General features: G+C 39.9%; 1 protein-coding gene across 2 annotated transcripts in view; it reads left to right on the top strand.

Moving 5' to 3' along the window:
- Window positions 1–18,423, top strand: part of LOC125462761 (pepsin A-like) — a 37,314-nt gene extending 18,891 nt beyond the window's left edge. Inside the window, exons 1-9 of one of the 2 annotated variants that reach the window (XM_048553102.2) lie at window positions 9,365–9,496; window positions 9,596–9,758; window positions 11,006–11,123; window positions 11,775–11,893; window positions 13,134–13,333; window positions 15,780–15,899; window positions 16,690–16,834; window positions 17,479–17,577; window positions 17,737–18,423. In XM_048553102.2, coding sequence (XP_048409059.2) covers window positions 9,441–9,496; window positions 9,596–9,758; window positions 11,006–11,123; window positions 11,775–11,893; window positions 13,134–13,333; window positions 15,780–15,899; window positions 16,690–16,834; window positions 17,479–17,577; window positions 17,737–17,883 — 1,167 coding nt within the window. In that variant the 5' untranslated portion in view covers window positions 9,365–9,440 and the 3' untranslated portion in view covers window positions 17,884–18,423. Of the gene's footprint in view, window positions 1–9,364; window positions 9,497–9,595; window positions 9,759–11,005; window positions 11,124–11,774; window positions 11,894–13,133; window positions 13,334–15,779; window positions 15,900–16,689; window positions 16,835–17,478; window positions 17,578–17,736 lie in introns of those variants that run through there. The other variant, XM_059653358.1, reaches the window with a different exon arrangement.
- The last annotated feature ends 573 nt before the right edge of the window (window positions 18,424–18,996 follow it).

Genomic DNA, 18,996 nt, shown 5'->3' with positions numbered 1-18,996 from the left:
AATCAGAGAGTTTTTCTAAAAGAGAAAATGGTCACTGCTATTAAACATGACCACCGTGATCCATCTGCGCATGTGCAGCCCCACTGACATCATGCCAATAGCGTAAGCATTCTTGATGATAATTAAAACCATCCAAACTAATAATCTTTGACATACTTGAATGCTTATTCAAATCAAACACGCAATGGCTTTCTCCTACCCATTGTGACTACAGGCAAAAAGTCTTCAAGGAAAGTATTTTTGATTTAAAGCAGTAACTGCAGGCTCATACAAGTCAAGCATTACAGTATGATGTGCTTTTGTGGATCAAACACAGCTGCCAATGTGATATGATCTTTGTGTTCTCTATATGTTAATCCTAGAAATATATTACAAAGATTAATTCTTGAGAATCATATATCTTGCAGTTTATTGGTAGCACTAAGTATTTATGTCGTTACAAGATTTCAGACTTACACATAGCCTGGATCCCATGCTTATTGATATCACACCTCATGGTGTCCTGTTGAGTTCTTTTCACCTAACATATACACTTGAAACAAATGTATGGCAGCAGCAGACAGACAACTTGCAGTAACATTTATTTAAGTAAGCGCTTACAAATGAGGATCACTCTACAAATTCCATGCTATATGTGGTGTATTGCACAGTGCTGTCCCCTGATAAGGGAACCGTCTTCCCTTTATATAGGATTTTACATCACAGTCAGTCATATATGCAAGATACAACTTTTTTATATCCCCATCATCATCTGCCTAGCAAAAGTGAAGCAATAGTCATATGCCCAACAACAGAGAAGCAATAGTCATATGCCCAACAACAGGGAAGCAATAGTCATACGCCCAACAACAGAGAAGCAATAGTCATATGCCTAGCAACAGTGAAGCAAAGGTCAGCTGCTCAGTTAGATAGTTCCTCAATTCTCAATCTCTGTTCTAGACAGTTCCTCATCTTTTTAGCCTTAGGTCAACATTTACAGAGAGTAGAGTATAATAAGGTTACACGTTTTGTACGGCACAATTTAGCACCTAATTTCTTGCATGTCAGCAGAACAAATATTCACCCTTTAACATTTCAATGGCGTGTAGTAACGATCCATGTGGCTGACTGACTGACTGCCAGAAAGACTGGCTCCACTCTGCACTGACTCCATTGTGTAGCATTTACTGAATTTGAGACAAGGATCTTTTTACCGGAACATCATAAGTCTGGATTTCATCCAACTGCCTTAAAAGTTTTCTCGTAATGACACAACTAAAATGTCAATAATGTTCAATTATCAACCCAAAGACATTAACGGGACAGAAGGAATTCAGCCCATTATATCTTCACTGTCAAAGATCTAACCACACTCATCACATTTCCAAGCTTTTGGCTCACATCTCTGGCAATGCAACTGAATTGCTAAATATTGTTTCAATGTTCCAAAAGTTTTGAGCTCAATGTCTCTTTCAAGAAATGAATTTCAGACTCCCCACTACCCACAAATTCTCCTTAACTCTCCACTTAGCCTTCACCCTTCTACTTGAAATCCATACCTTTGGTTATTGACCCTTCTATTAATGGAAAAAGTGCCTTCCTTTCCATGCTAACTACGCTCGTCATTGTTTCATTCAGCTTTAACAGGTTTCCCAATGGGCTTCACTGCTCCAAGGAAAACAACCTCAGCCTATCCAATCTTTTCTCATAGCTCAGACTTCTCCAACCTGGGCAGCATCCTGGTAAATTTCCTCTGCACCCTTTCTAGTGAAACTTTGGACTTCCTTTAATGTGTTGATCAGAACAACATGTAATACTTCATTTGAGTTCTAAGTGGCATTTTATACAGTTTGGGCAAAGTCTCCTCACTCTTATATTCTAAGCCTCAGCTAATAACATGCCTTCTAAACCACCTTTTCTATCTAATATGCTATTTTCAGGGAAATGTAGATATGCACACCAAGGTCCCTTTAATCCTCAGAACTTTCCAGGGCCCTACCATTCCTAGTTTAAGCCTTGCCTTGTTAGTCCTCCCCAGATTCATTATCTCTCACTTTTCTGTGTTGAATTCCAGTGGTCACTGTGCTGCCCATGTGACTAATCTGTTGATATCCTCTTGCAGCATATTTACTGGTGCATCAATTTTTATGTCATCTATGAACTTCTTGACCATGCCCCCTACATTTAAGTCAATTAATCTACATCCCAAAGAGCTAGGACACAGCACTGAGCCCTGCAGGAACACACTGTCAGAAACATCCCACGACTGTTATCTTTTGCTGCTTACCTCTTTGGCAAATTTGGAAGCAACATACCATTTTGCCATGGCATCTCATTTTCTGAAGGTCATACTTAAAAGCCTTGTTAAAGCCTACATTGACCATTTCTCTGGCAACACTACTTGTTAACCTCCCCAAAAAATGGATCAACTTTGTCAAACATGACATTCCCTTAACAGGACTGTGTTGACCATCCCAGAAAAATCTATCTCCCGTAAAGTGCATCTATAGTCCAGCCCTAATACATTTTTCCAACAATTTCCCAAGGTCAGATTGACTGGCCTGTAATTTCTTGGTCTCTCCTTTCCTCAATTTTTAAATAATTGGGCACTTTAGCAACCTTCCTGGCCCCTAGCAGCTCATAGCTCCTCTGTTGCCACTCTCAATGGCCTGAAAGATATCTCATCTGGGCTTTGAGATCGATCCACTTTAGAGACCACAAAGCCCACAAGGACCTCCTCTCACTCTCTCTCTCTCTCTCTCTCTCTCTCTCTCTCTCTGTTAATTTCTTGTAATATTTCACAGGCCACTGCTTCTCAGTATACTGAAAGTAAAATATGTTGTCACTTCCAATTTGGATTATATTGTTTTATAGTTTTAAAGTGTTCTGTAAGTGAGCTTGTAAGCACCTGGATGGAGAATATTTAGTAGTAAAATTGATCAAAATCCCTTTACGTTATATTTTCTGCCTAGATTTCTCCATTCCTCTGCAATGCCCTGATGAACCTGATAAAAGTAATATTCTAGTTATAGATGAGCACAGGCACTGCTCCAGCTAATGGCAATATTGGCCACAAGTGCAGTTTTCTCAAATATCCACATTGTTTAACTCTCCAAGCTTTTTTAGGCACTGTTAAATGCAAAGAAATAACTATTCAAGCATTATGATGCCATGTTAATAAATTACCTTACAAACAACCGCATTTATTTCAATTTATGAGATTTTTCTATTTGTTTAATCACTAGGAAAATGCATGATCATTTTTTCCAATACTCATTAGCATTGAAAAGCTTGTGTTAGAAGCAGGGAACAAAATCCAACAACTCATGGACCTTTTGGATCCAAGTATATAAAGGATATACAGTCAGAATGATGGATGCTTGATGTACTGATTATATCAAATTTGGTTTGGGATAACTTCTAACACATTTCTTCACTGGATTATACTCTCTGGCTCTTCATACAGAGGATGGAATTTTAAGTCAATTGAACACATTGCATTGAAATTGTGTGAGCTGATAGTTCTTAAAGGGCTTCAGTTATATGGTGTTATATGGTGTACCACAAGGGTCGGTGTTAGGGCCACTGCTGTTTGTCATTTTTATAAATGACCTGGATGAGGGCGTAGAAGGATGGGTTCGTAAATTTGCAGATGACACTAAGGTCGGTGGAGTTGTGGATAGTGACGAAGGATGCTGTAGGTTGCAGAGAGACATAGATAAGCTGCAGAACTGGGCTGAGAGGTGGCAAATGGAGTTTAATGCAGACAAGTGTGAGGTGATGCACTTTGGTAGGAGTAACCGGAAGGCAAAGTACAGGGCTAATGGTAAGATTCTTAGCAGTGTAGATGAGCAGAGAGATCTCGGTGTCCATGTATACAGATCCTTGAAAGTTGCCACCCAGGTTGACAGGGCTGTTAAGAAGGCGTACAGTGTTTTAGCTTTTATTAATAGAGGGATCAAGTTCCGGAACGAAGAGGTTATGGTGGAGCTGTACAAAACTCTGGTGCGGCCGCACATGGAGTATTGTGTACAGTTCTGGTCACCGCATTATAAGAAGGATGTGGAAGCTTTGGAAAGGGTGCAGAAGAGATTTACTAGGATGTTGCCTGGTCTGGAGGGAAGGTCTTACAAGGAAAGGCTGAGGGACTTGAGGCTGTTTTCATTAGAGAGAAGAAGGTTGAGAGGTGACTTAATTGAAACATATAAAATAATCAGAGGGTTAGATAGGGTGGATAGGAAGAGCCTTTTTCCTAGAATGGTGACAGCGAGCACGAGGGTGCATAGCTTTAAATTGAGGGGTGAAAGATATAGGACAGATGTCAGAGGTAGTTTCTTTACTCAGAGAGTAGTAAGGGAATGGAACGCTTTGCCTGCAACGGTAGTAAACTTTGGGTACATTTAAGTAGTCATTGGACAAGCATATGGACGTACATGGAATAGTGTAGGTCAGATGGGCTTGAGATCGGTATGACAGGTTAGTACAACATCGAGGGCCAAAGGGCCTGTACTGTGCTGTAATGTTCTATGTTCTATGTTCTGTATATCCCTAAAGTGGAGTTTTCTGCAACCATTTGCCTGAACAGTTTGAATGCATCATGAGTGCAATAGGTAACGACTCCAGCCTTCAATAAAATCCCTTTCAAAATGCCAACTGACAGTAAATAGACAACAATTATTGAGAATTTCTCCGTGCAGTTTGAGCATACAGACATTGATGTCAATCCAGTTAGATCTCTGTTAAAACAAGGTCCTTCCTTTTTCACACAGCCAAGGACATAGGCCTGTACAGAAATATATTGAAGTGCATATCGGTACCAACTTAATCCAGACATAACAAGGGGATCTCAAGGATAACACACCACGTGGTGATTGCACAGGAGCTTGTGTGCAGGTCTTAAAGAAGTTGTGATGACCTTGAAGAATTCAAGGCTTTTACACCTCTGGCAGAATTGTTTGAATCTGATATATTGATTCATTTACCTGTTGCTCCATTACATTTTACACCACCATGTAACAGAAAGTCAGAGAATTTAACATAGGGAAAACAAGATTAGTTATTACAAATTAATCATGTATCAAAGAAATAGCATTGGTAAGTCTAGGTTCTCCTGCCATGCACTGCTCTGAGTTATTTCTCTTGTCTTTGTTGGACAATTGCATGCAATATGTACGCATTAGAGCAAGAAATTGTAAGTTAAATTTAATACATTGCAGAAGGGGCATAATTATCAAGCAGACATACAGTTCATAGTCATGTATAAAGGCAAACATTCCACTTGATTAAAAAAGAGAATAACTTTCTAGTTTCTTGGGCAACCAAACAGTACAAGGTGACTGATTGGTTTATCTGATAATATTCCGCAGAAAACAGGAGCAAAAGGCTGTGTCACATCTACATGTTGCCCCCTTCTGCAACAGAAAAATATGCTTAACTTACAAACTCTTGCTCCAACGTGTATCTATTTAAAATGATGTTGAAAAGAAGTAAGGGTGGCTGATAAAAGTCTTTTTCACTCACTGAATAATTAGGATTTGAAATAGACCGCATGGAAATGTTGCCGAGGCGGGTTGAACTGGGGCTTAAAAAAGGTATTGGATGATTATTTGTATAGAAATAATGTTCAAGGATATGAGGAACAGGCAGGAGGTTGGCACCAGGTCACAATACTCATTTGAAGAGCCAGTGTATGTTTGATGGGTTGAACAAACTCCATCTGCAATTAGAACATAGAACATAGAAAAGTACAGCACAGTACAGGCCCTTCGGCCCACGATGTTGTGCCATGAATTAATCCTATTCCAAAAATAAAATAACGTAATCTACATTCCCCTTAATTCACTGCTGTCCATGTGCATGTCCAGCAGCCACTTAAATGTCACTAATGACTTCGCTTCCACGAGTACCACTGGCAAAGTATTCCATGCGCTCACAACTCTCTTGGTGAAGAACATCCCTCTGACGTCTCCTCTATACCTTCCTCCTAACACCTTAAAACAATGACCCCTCGTGGCAGTCAATCCTGTGATTGTGTTTGCTTACCATGATGAGTACAGTGCGGGGTGTCCAGAATTCAGCTATGTGTCTTTACTTCCCAAAGTGCATCAGCAAATGTTGACTTTCTCTGTCATTAACAACTGATGAGTTCATACAAGTGCCATTCATAATTTCAACTTTTACAATTAAGGCTAATAGCCTGTTGTACTTAATTGTGTTTAGCAGCAGTTTCTGACCAGTGGGACAACATTGCACAGAGTCCAATTGATAATAAACAGGGGGAGAAACATTGCCTTTTCCCATGGCACGGTCTTGAATATGATGGAATCAATTACAATACAATGAGTGAAATCAATTGAATACTCAAGTGTAAGCACAACTTCTTTGTAGGATAAGCTCAGCAGGTCTGGCAGCTTCTGTGAAGGAGAAAACAGAGTTAATATTTTGGGTCCGGTGACCCTTCCTCAGAACATGAAATGTTAACTCTGTTTTCTCCTTCATAGATGCCACCAGACCTGCTGAGATTTTCCAGCAACTTTGTTTTTGTTCCTGATTTTCAGCATCTGCAGTTCTTTTGGTTTTTCTCTGTAGGATATCTGCTCAGCATGGACAAGTTAGACTGAAGGGTCTGCTTCTGTGCTGTACAACTCCATGACTAAGATTTAATGACTTTGACACTAAGGGAAGTTGCACAAATAGCAGTGGGATTTACAATCAGAGTAGGGTGCCAGAGTGCGAGGGGCTTCAGTGGCATATTGGTAACTTTTTCATTTCGTGATCTAGAGGCCTCGTGAGGTGCTCTAGAATCATGCCTTAACACTGTGGCAGCTGCTGAGTTTAATCCAATGGATTCAAAGATCTAGAATCAGATGTATTCTTATTAATAATAATAATGTATCTACTGGGTGCTGTAAAAGTGTATCTGGTTCACTCTTGCTGTGAATCTGTTCTCAGTTTGGCCTGTAGATGAATGAAATAGTGTGATGATGTAAAAATGACACAGCAGTCATGTGTAAGAGTCTGACAAGAGAGATTGAATAATCTATATGAATAACCTATACTTCCCTAGAAGTGTATAATGTAAAATAGTGGAAATAAAGGGGCTTTGGAGAAACCCACTGGAGACTGACATTAGTCATTTTTGGGCAGAGACAATCCTTTCTGATGCAGAACAGGACACAAGTTACCCACGGGGATACCCAAAGTGAAATAAAACTACATGCTACAGAGCATCAGAAATGATGCAAATTTAAAGAGAACTTGATGTCACCAACAGAATTGTTTGGGGACAAATCAGAAGGAGACTTCTTTAAAGGAAGAATCTGAAGAATTACCTAGTTGTGGGGCACAGTGAGAATCTGTGACAAGAATGGTACCAGTTGAGAAGTCAATACCACTTCTATAGCCATTCCAAAACCCAGAAGGTTCACGGAGATGCCACCATTGGGAGTTGTGGAAAACACAATGCCAGAATGATCAAACAGCGTTGGATTTGCTTGCCAAAGAACTGTAACATCATGTTAGTATATTCTTACAAATAGTGACATCTGTTAGCGACAACATTCTCTTCAGTCAGCGGTAAAAGAAACGAATGCTTTAAAGCTGTCCTAGAAACTTTCAATATGCACTTCAGTTGCAAAGGGGAGCTTGGTATTTAAGTAAGTCCAATTCAATTAGAGACCCCAAAGGCCAGTGGAATCCAATGCAACATTCCTTACAGAGTGGTATACGATGCATTGCAAATATTTTCATGTGCTTTGTTGTCAGAGCGTGAGACATAAAGTTGTCAGATCTTTTGCAGATGGAAGATAACCTTGAGTTCCGAAGGCTGGATGTAGGGAGAAAAATTGGATCACCATCCATGAATAAAGTAGGGCTTTGGCTGAACGTGCTAGTTGGGTAGACCCAAAAGTGATTGCTCTAGCAGTTCAAAAGCATGCCAAGGTGGAGCAAAGAGTGGGAAATGCTGCAGTCATTGTAACGTGTTCATGCTGTGGTGCTAAAAAGCCAATGGAAGGCAAGATTTCCCAACGGGGAGAAAAATATTTCCAGTGCAAAAAAAGGGTCACTTCAACCAGTTCTGCGAATCTACATATGTGACTGAAGGAAGAAAGCACAAACATCTCTGATAATCAGACACACTATGAAATTGAGACTAATGAAAGAAACAATGGTACAGATAGTTTAGGAGGAGTAAAGAGTCAAGAGATAGGATCTTGGGCCATTACTTCAGAAGTTACAGGCTTTACAACTGACTGTAAAACTTGACACAAGGTGAATATTAATGTCTTGGTCAACTGTTTGAAATGGCTCAAAATAGTAGGTGCCCAGCCATCGAGAATTAAGTTGCACAGATTAACAGGTGAAAGAACCATAACTATCACAAGCCACAAGAAGTTGCTAATGGAGTCTAAAATGAAAAGCTGGAGTGAAGAGTTTGGAATTCCTTTATGGGAGCGTTACATTGGCTAACCAAAAGTTCAGAAATTATAGACAGTTTTGACTTTTTAAACTGTCTTTAACATTCTTCTGAGGAATATTGCTGAAATGTATTTCTATTTTGCTTTGTTTTATTAATTCAGGAGATGTGCATGTAGCTGGCTGGGTCACCATTTATTGCCAAGAACTATCTTCTTGAACTGTTGTATTTCATTTGGTGTAGGTAGACTACAATGCCATTAGGAAGGATTTCAAGGATTTTGACCCAGTAACAGTGATGAATAACAATATTTTTCCAAATCTGGATGTAGGTGGCTTGGAGGGGAACTTGTAAGTGGTGGTGTTTCTATTAACCTGCTGGCCTGGTCCTGATATGCAATAAGCCTTGATGAATTACTTCAGCGCATCTTGTTCACAGTGCTTACAGCTGCTTCCGAGTGTCAGTGGTGGAAGGAGTGAATGTTTATGAATGTGGTACCAAACAAGCAGACTGCTTTGTCCTGGATGGTATCAAGATTCTCAAATATTGTTACAGCTGCACTCAACCAGGCAGGTCCATCAAACTCCCAATTGTGACTAATTTCAAATGTTGAAATATTTCAACTTCCACAGAAGCTACATGCCAGCAAAGGTTAGATCTAGCAGCAAAATGGTTAATTTCTCATCTGATGCACTTGTGATAATCCTATTTTCCAGTTTTGATATTACTGCATTTGATTAATTTTGCAACATATTTATAGTTGCCTTATCAGTCATAAGGCTTGAATTAGTCAGTACTTAATACATTCTGTTACAATCCAATGTCCTCAGTTAGTTATTGCCAAACCACAAGAGTGTCCTTGCTAGGAGAAAATAAGTTTGAGATCAAACAATCATGAGTGATTTAATATTTACTTCTCACATTGAATGATCGTATCAGAGTCCTCATGACAATGGAAAGGTTTGATTATGTTGAGTATAAAAGTTGCTGCTCAGACACAAAACTTCAGATTCTGACGAGTCTCTGAACCAAACAATCTGCCAAGATGAAGTGGTTTCTCATTGCTCTCGCTTGTGTTCAGCTTTCTGAATGTATGATCAGGTAGGAAATTGTCACACGACAGGAGAAGGAAAGAATAACCTGATAGCAAGGAACAGGAAAACATGATGAAATTTGTAACTTTTGTTCTTTTCTTGGCAGAATGCCTTTGATTAAGGGCAAATCTGCCCGTGATGTTCTCCAGGAGAAAGGATTGCTGGAAGACTTCCTGAAGAAACATCCGTATGATCTCTGCTCAAAATATCGAGTGCCCTATTGCAGCCAAGTTCTAGATACAGCGGAACCAATGATTAACTACCTGGACGTAAGGCACCTATCCCATTTATCAACAAAGATAAAGAATACATCATAACTTACATTTGTTGAAGCTTCTGCATATATTTTCTCCTTTCTTAGGGATTGTTGTTAGTCAATGGTAACAACTGAGTAGATAAACTGTGCTTTGGATGACATGATGTTGTTCTTTAACCTGCTATAATTGACAGAGGAAATCTCAAAGGATGGGGCTCAAAAGCCAAATGTGGGCTGTTTTGTGAGCTGAAGATCTCTTGGAGAAATGTGGATTAATTAGGGAAGGCTCATAAGGCTTTGTAAAACACAACCTACATTCAAGTAACTTGATTGTGTTATAGGACAATAAGGTAGTCATAATGCGTGGACTAACTAAAATCATTTGACCAAGTGTTATACAGCTTCACAATAAAGCTGAAGCAATGAAGTTGACTGAGTGACAGGTAGTGGAGTGTTGTGATGAGAAGTTATTTCTTCAGTCTGGATGAAGGTACAGTGCTGGTTCCCAAGGGATCAATATTAAAATATCTTCACCTATTTCAAATATCTGTACTTGGATGTGCAGATTACAATTTCAACATTTACAGATGAAACAAAGTTAAGAAGAAATGTGACCTGTAAGTAATATAGTAGTCAAAATGAAAAGAACAGAGATGGTTTGCTGGATAATTATCTGCAGAATATCTTTACACAGTTATGGGGCAAGACAGGGGAGGAGATTAGATGAACTGCTGTTGCAGTGAGTTAGAAAGACATGCTGAATTGAATGGTCTTCTGCTTGGCTAGTAGCTATTCTCTGTTTGTTTGGAGTTTGAATGCAGAGCACCAAATCCTACTGATCTAAAGTTGAAGTTTCTGATGCAGTGTAAGATGTTACTGCTGATTTCTGTTTTCACCAAAGATTGAAATTACAGCATACTCTTAATTAGCTGGGCTTTGTGCTGCTGCTGGCTTGTTAACAATGCTGGCATTTATTTTAGCACCAGTTAGATTTGAGATATCATTTGAAAGCAAAAGGGTGAAAATTGAAAGATAATATCATCTTAGCAATGAGATATATTACTCAGCTCAACAACAGAAACAGAAAGATCATTTATTCCTACAAATTAACTCTGCTGTTTCCATGCCATTTATTTTGAAAAGTAGTGAAAGGGAGATTTACATTTGCTGAAGAGTATAGAATATAATGAGCCCATTAACACATGTTGCTCAGATTTATTTCCAGTTGAAATATCGTGGTCTCCTTGTTTTTGTTGACAGCTGTCATACTATGGAGCAATCAGCATTGGGAATCCACCGCAGAGCTTCACCGTCATCTTTGACACTGGTTCATCTAATCTCTGGGTCCCTTCAGTTTACTGCACTGAACAGTCATGCAGTGAGTAAATGTTTCCATCCATTAAGAGTATTCTACGCTTTGTGACCTTTTTTGCCTTTTCATGTTCAGGACTGAAAGAAAATAATACTTCTAGAATGGCTAGAGCTGAATCATACACTTTGTATGATCGGCTCAAAACTAAGAATTTTACCTGGCAACCTCTGGGCCTAGAGAACTTTACATTCTTGACTGATTCATGAGCAACAAATCAGAAACGTTTTCTTGGGTATACCTAGTCTGAAACTGTCATAGAGCAGTAAGCTTTTAAACTTTGATCAGACTTTCACTTAATCTCCTTTGCTGCAAGGAGAATATACCCGGCTTCTCTGACCTCACCAGTAACTAACATTCCTCATTTCTGGAATTGTTCTGGTGTCTTACTGAACTTGATTCAGTTTAAGTTTCTCCAAAGTGTTAGGTTAACCTAAAGGTCCCCCTGGATCAGCAAATAGTATCTACTTTTGTAAATGTGCGCATGGACACATACAAACACATCCAACTCAGATAGAATTTGGATCAGATTCTTGTTAGAAACAAAAACACTCTTTAAATGTAAAAGAATTAGTTATTATTCAACACAAATATTTGATCCTGCATCCTAAATGCTCAAATATTTCTTATTAATTTCATAATGTGTGTGTTCCATTACAGCAACGCATCACAGGTTCAACCCCAGTGCATCTTCAACATATTATTCAAACAACCAGCGTGTATCTATCCAGTATGGTACAGGAGCCATGGTTGGAATATTGGGATATGACACTGTCAGAGTAAGTCAATTGTAAACTTCATCAAATCACACAGTATTGGTAAATGATCTTTGGTTAGGACACATTTGGAGCGTTGTGTGCAGTTCTGGCTGCCACACTAATGGAAGGATGTGGAAGCTTTGGAGAGGGTGCAAAAGAGATTTACCAGGATGTTGCCTGGATTAGAGTGTATTATCTATAAGGTGAGGTTCATTAAAGTTGGATCTTTTTCGCCAGAGCGCTGAGGAGGAACCTGATGGGAAAGTATATAAAATTATGACAAGCATGGATAGGGTGGATAGTCAGAGTCTTTTTCCCAGGGTGCAAATATCAAATACTAAGGGCATAGGGTTAATATGAGAAGGGGAAAGTTTGAAGGAGATGTGGGAGGCAAATTTTTAGCACAGAGGATGGTGGGTGCCTGGATCACACTACCAGGAAAGGTGATAGAAGCAGATACATTAGCAAAATTTAAGGAGCATTTAGACAGACGCATAAACAAGCAGGAAATAGAGGGATATGGATGATGTGCAGGCAGATGGGATTAGTTTGGAATGGCATCATGGTCAGCAGAGACATGGTGGGCCAAAAGACCTGTTTCCATGCTGTACTGATCTGTTTGCTATGTTTAAAGGCCTATATAGAAAACGAAGATGCAAAGATCTTTGGGAAAAATAAATAATTAGTTCCAAGTCAAGAAATTGCATGGATCTGTAATGATGAAGTAACAGTGAATGGCCATATCTTCAAGCTCTTGACTTGAAATGAAATTAGTCTGAATCCTTTGTTTTTTAATTCTGATAAATATGCTCCTTACCTGCAGCTATTCAGCTCAGCTCACGCTGTTGTGTCTGTATGTGTTGTGTATGAAGTATGAAATCTTTATGTGTCTACTGTAGCAAAAAGTTAGGAGATCGCTTTCAGAAGACTGTGATATCAAACCAACTTGTGCAGATAATGTAGCCAGAGCGTGCCATAGTACCGTAGGTGCCCTTTCAAAACTGAACAAACAATCCCAAACTATTACTCAAAGAACAGCATGATCTTCTTCCCCATTCCGTTTCCAAAGTGTGTCCATGAACCAGAATTGTTAAATAAAAATAATTTAATTGTCTTTCTGTACTGTTGATGCTCACCATTGCCTGTGCGGTGGTTGCGAAACCTATTTGCTAAGTGTGGGCAACTTATGGGGAAGTTATAATGCACAGGGTACCACTTTTCTGAATTCCTCAGGTTTCCTCACTTGCCCTTATCTTTCCAGATTTCAAATATCAATATCCGCAATCAGGAATTTGGTCTCAGTACTAGTGAGCCTGGTGGATTCTTTTCCTATGTTAAGTTTGATGGAATTCTGGGCATGGGCTACCCATCTCTTGCAGCATCAGGAGCTACAACTGTATTTCAGAACTTAATGTCTCAGAATCTGGTGGATGAGCCTCTGTTTTCTGTCTACCTGACCAGGTAAAGTACTTTTCATTTTTTTTGTACTGTATGTTCCTGAATGAAGAATAGAGATTTTCCTTTCATAGGAGCTGGTGTTGTCCATTCAGCCCTGTGAATTTTCCACTCAGAATAAATACTCTTACTTGAATTATGAAAGTCCTTGTTCCTGTGTCAGATGTCATGGGATCAAACCCGATGCAGAACTTGAGTAACTTGTGAAAATCAGTTCATTAGTATAGTTTGGTTCGTTCATTTGGCTGCTGGCTTGTAATGCCAATAGTCACGTATTCAATTCCTACACTGGCTGAAGCTACCATGAAGGGCTCTCCTTCCCAACCTTTCCTCTTACCCGAGGCATGGTGTGCATCTGATTAAACCACCTACTTCTCTCTAATGAGAGAGCAGGACTATGTTGACCTTCCCTGTTGACGGTACTTCACACCTGAAAGATTGTGCACAGTTTTGGTTTCCATGAGGCAGTTGGTCAAAAAAATCACTAGCTTGATTCCTGGTAAGAGAGGACTATCATATGCTGAGATGTTCAGTAAATTAGTTTGCTATTCACCGGCGTTCAGAAGATGGGGTAGATAGTTTAGCAATTAACCCTCTTGTGGTCACAGCGAGAGAGTAAACTGAGGCTGGTGGCTGCAAATATAAGAGCAGACGTTTAAAAAAGCTTACTAATACAGTAATTTGTATTGCACATGTGAAAACTGGAGCTTCACTTCTGATATCTCAAAGATAAAAATATACCAGTTTCCTTGAAATATAGATATGATTCTCTAGAGCTAAACAGGGGATAAAGTAAAGGTAAATGAAATTTGGAATACAATAGGGCAATTGTGGAGTGACTGATTGATTATTTAGGCTGTCATATTGAAATTTTTCATCAATCAGAGCAACAAGACCTTTTTGCATTCTGTACACAAGTGAGATGTGAATGCTCCATCATTCAGTATACTTAGGGTTGAGGAATACAGATATTTTGGTCTCCAGGGAATCAAACAATATGAGAAATTGGTGGCAAAATGAAGCCTGTGGTACCTTTCCACACAGTTTTTTGTATCCATTCCTGGAAGGTGGGCATTATTGTTTGTGCCAGGATTTATTCCCCTTCTTTCGTTGCCCTGGAGAAGGTGGTTGCAGGCAGCCCATTTAGTATAGGATGACCCACAAAGCTGTTAGGGAATTCGAGGATTTTGAGCCAACAATACTAAACCAACATGTTTCCAAGTCAGGATGGTGAGTGGCTTGAAGTAGAACTTGTAGATGGTGCTATTCCCCTGTATTTGCTGCACTTGATCTTCTGGATTGTGGTCACTATGGGTTTGGAAGGTTCTATTTACACTTGGTGAATTTCTGCAGCGTATCTTGTAGATGGTACACATAGAGGGGAGGTACTGAATGTCAGTGGTTCTGATGACAATCAAGTGGGTTACTTTGTCCCGGAAAATGTCAAGTTTCTTGAGTGTTGTTGGAGCTGCACTCATCCATGCAAATGGGTCCATTACATCACATTTCTGGCCTGTGTTTTGTACATGGTGGACAGGCTTTGGTGAGTCAGGAGGTAGCTTCTGTCCTGCTCTGGTAGCCCCATATTTATATGCCTAACCCATTGAGTTTCTGGTCAATAACAGCTCTTAAGATGTTGATTGCGGGGAATTCAGCGATGGTAATACTAGTGAATGACAAGAAGCAATGGTTCGAATTTCTCTTGTTGGAGATGGTCATTGTTTGGCACGTGTGTGTCATGAATGTTACTTGCCACTTGTCAGCCCAAGCTTGGCTGTATCCAGATCTTGCTATTTTTGGGTGTAGACTGCTTCAGTATCTGTACAGTTCCCAATGTTGGTTTATGGGATGCTGCTAAGTACAAGTTCTGCCATATTTGTCTCAAAATTAAACACATTTTAAAAATGTTAATTGTGTGTGAAGCGCTTAAGGCTATCCTGAGGATTTGGAATACAATATATTAAAGCAACTGCTCTCTTTAAAAGCGATTTGGCTTCAGTATTGAACCTGTTCCCTGCTATCATCAACCAAATGCAGAATTGAAACAACAGAATCAAACTGAGCCAAGAATAATTATTTGAAAAGACAGAATTGCTCAACCTGAGCAGTTAGTATTAGATTGAATGGTTGGTGTTGCTTGAGGTATTTGTGGCAATTTTGCAATCAACCACTTCTGATGAGTCATTCGCAAAGTGATTTTGATACAGTACAGGATGTCACACCACTAAGAGCTAATTCGCTGACTCAGAGATGTGCTTGATGTGAAGGCGTCAGTTTTGGATTTGGGTGGACAAAGTCAGAAGTCACATGATACCAGGTTATAGCCCAATAGGTTCATTTGAAATCACAAGCTTTTGGAGACCTTCACCTCAACAACTGAAGTCTTGTGTTGATGTTAATGATGTTGTGTCTTTGCCTATCAGCTTGTTTATTATTCTGCTGTGTTTTACAGACAGGATGGGGCATCTGGAAGTGAAATTGTGTTCGGGGGAATTGACACAAATCACTACACTGGTCAAATTCACTGGGTTCCTGTCACTTATGAGGCCTACTGGCAAATCCTCATTGACCGGTAAGTGATTACCCCAGCCACACTGGGATTGATACTTAGATAACAAGGTGTAGAGCTGGATGAACACAGCAGGCCAAGCAGCATCAGAGGAGCAGGAAAGCTGATGTTTCGGGCCTAGACCCTTCTTCAGAAATCCAATTTGAAGAAGGGTCTAGGCCCAAAACTTCAGTCTTTCTGCACCTCTGATGCTGCTTGGCCTGCTGTGTTCATCCAGCTCCACACTTCATTATCTCAGATTCTCCAGCATCTGCAGTTCCTACTATCTCCGGGATTGTTACTTTCTGCTTTTCCACTTTTCCTGGAGTCTGATTCTATAAAAATATATTGAGGCGTATATAATAAAAGCCAAGGAGGATCAAAATAAAAATAAAATTATTGCCATCAGTTTTGAAGAAAAGCCAAATTAGACTCAAAAACTGTGTTCCTCTTGTCTCAGATGCTGTCAGATTTGCTGAGTTTCTCCAGCACTTTCATTTCATATTATATACCATTAATTATGCTGTCTCTCAGTATTTATGCAGGTTGTAATGAATATCTCAGCAAACTACAGACTCAGCTTGTTATTAACTAGACTCGCCAACTTTAAGGGCATTTAAATGGTCATTGGATAAACATATTGATGATAAGGGAATAGTGTAGGTTAGATGGGCTTCAGGTTGGGTTCACAAGTCAGCGCAGCATCAAGGGCCGAGGGCCTATGCTGCGCTGTAATGTTCTACGTTCTATAAGCCTAAGGCAGTTTGGGGCATTTCGATCTCTAATTAACTCTTAATTCATTTCTTTCCCTCAGGGTGACAATCAATGGTCAGGTTGTGGCCTGCAGTGGAGGTTGTCCTGCCATTGTTGATACTGGTACTTCTCTTCTTGTTGGTCCCAGCACTCCCATCAACAACATTCAGCAGTCCATTGGAGCTACTCCAACTTACTATGGCCAGGTAGAGATGGAACATTACACTGTAGAGTGTATTGTAGGAATGTCTGTATGTACATCAATGACCGATGCATAATGCAGAATGTAGTAGATCATTTAATTTATTACAAATAGATACTTGTAAAATTATCACAAAATCTCATCTATAATTGGCTCTGCAGGGAATAGGAGCATGGGTGCATGTGACAGGGGTAGACTGGGCTAAAGTGCTGTTGGGGATTGTTTTAAATTAGATTACATATATATGAGAGTTTAGTCACTGCAGAATGTATACACTGCCCCAGAAGTATTGGGCTATGCCTCAGGATTTGGAGCAAGATTTAAATGGTGATCCTTTGCATTTGTAAACCGACTTATTCAAAGACAAAACATTTGTGCTGAAGAGGGCACGGTGTTAGAATAAGTACTTACTCTGAGAGATGAGCATGGATTTTTAGAAATGTTTTGGCAAGATGTTGTTAAAAGGGAATTAACTCTCTGTGGGTTGCCATTTCTTTTTATTTATTTACTTTTGAATGGCTTGTGTATTCAGATTTCAACTGTGATATGTTCAGCAATGATGAATTAGTCGTGTTATTGTACCATGAAATTTTTTTATAAATCCTTGCAGTGACACAGTGACTGAGTACTGTCTCTATTTTCTTGCAGTACAACATAAACTGTAACAATCTGAACAACATGCCCGATGTGGTCTTCACCATCAATGGAGTTGACTTCCCTCTTCCTGCACAAGCCTACACTTTGCAGGTATGATTTTGGACAACCACACTGTGCTATGAATACAGCTAAAACTTCAAAAGGTTTAATCGAATGTATTCACTATATTCAATATTCTACTACAGTGTAATGCTGACTAAAGGTGTTGAAGATATGACCCAGTCCTAACCGTTCCCATTTCTCTTCCAGCAAAATTTCGATAACCAACAAAGCTGCTCCAGTGGATTTGGCGTTACTGGTGGAAGCCTCTGGATTCTGGGAGATGTTTTCATTGGGGAATATTATTCCATTTTCGATGTGGGGAACAACCGTGTGGGCTTGGCTAAGGCTGTTTAATTCTTTCTCTTATGTTCTCATTAAAAACACACCCTGATTCGCATTCCTGGGTTAATGTTTAGTAATCACTAGGATCCCCACCACTGCAGTGGTCATCTGGCTGCACAGTATAATGGAGCAAGTCTTCATCTGCTGAATGACTATGAACCATTGACAATTGCCTGTAGATTGAGCTCAGCAATGTCCCACATTAAGTTATAACAAATTAATGCGAATATAATAAATAAATGCTTTGTCAGAGTGGGTTTTTAAAGAAACTGACGAAGGACGCTGGATCTGGATTGGAATTGTGAACAATGAGGCAGTAACTATTCCCACACTTTGATTGTGTAGCACTTTTACTCGGTTCTTTCTCATTTGTGACACTCGGCTGTGATTCTTGGAGCTTCAGAAACTTCAGAAATGTGCACTGTTGAAGGTGGATGTCATCTGCAGTGAAATCTGACTTGGTGTAAATGTGATCCTAACATCATACAGCTGCCTTTTCTATTCACTGGAATCTTCTCATTACTGCTCAATAAAATAAAATCATGAAATGCATTCTCCCAGGTTTCGGCATTTTGTTCCTGTTCTGTCCATCTGAGTAGAAGCCTGAATTCATTTCACACTTGAACTGTTTGGTGTGATGATTGCTTGCACCTATTTACATGTTCATAGCATTTGTGCCCTGCCTCGCTGTGCCAATAGTACAGTCACATGACCAGGCAGCTTGCCTTGTTGCTATGCCATCCTCAGTCATGGGAGCGTGCATCTTGTTGGGTGGCAGTGTGCCCCATCAATCTCACACCTGTGCCAGGTACCAACAGCTTAGACAGCAACCACACAGCATGTGCTGCAAGCAAGCAAAGTTCAAGGAGAATAGTCCTCACTGAAGTTTATGGAGGCACATGTCAGATAGGGTGTCCAGTTGAGGGAATTGGCTATGGTCAGACATCCAGTTGGTGTGATTCCAGCCAATGAGTCTGTCCCTCTCCTGCCCACGGAGTAGGCCACATTCAGTCTGTTGGCTCCATACTGATGAGTCTGGAGGTAAGACTAAAGCACTCGGGGAGATGTATAAGTATTGGTCAGGGATCTCGGCACATCTTGCCCAGGACTTTTGGGGGATGTTGG

The sequence above is a fragment of the Stegostoma tigrinum genome, chromosome 21, assembly GCF_030684315.1.
Source record: "Stegostoma tigrinum isolate sSteTig4 chromosome 21, sSteTig4.hap1, whole genome shotgun sequence".
Taxonomy (NCBI): domain Eukaryota; kingdom Metazoa; phylum Chordata; class Chondrichthyes; order Orectolobiformes; family Stegostomatidae; genus Stegostoma; species Stegostoma tigrinum.
Note: the sequence above shows the minus strand (reverse complement) of the source record. Positions and strands in the feature narration are given on the sequence as shown.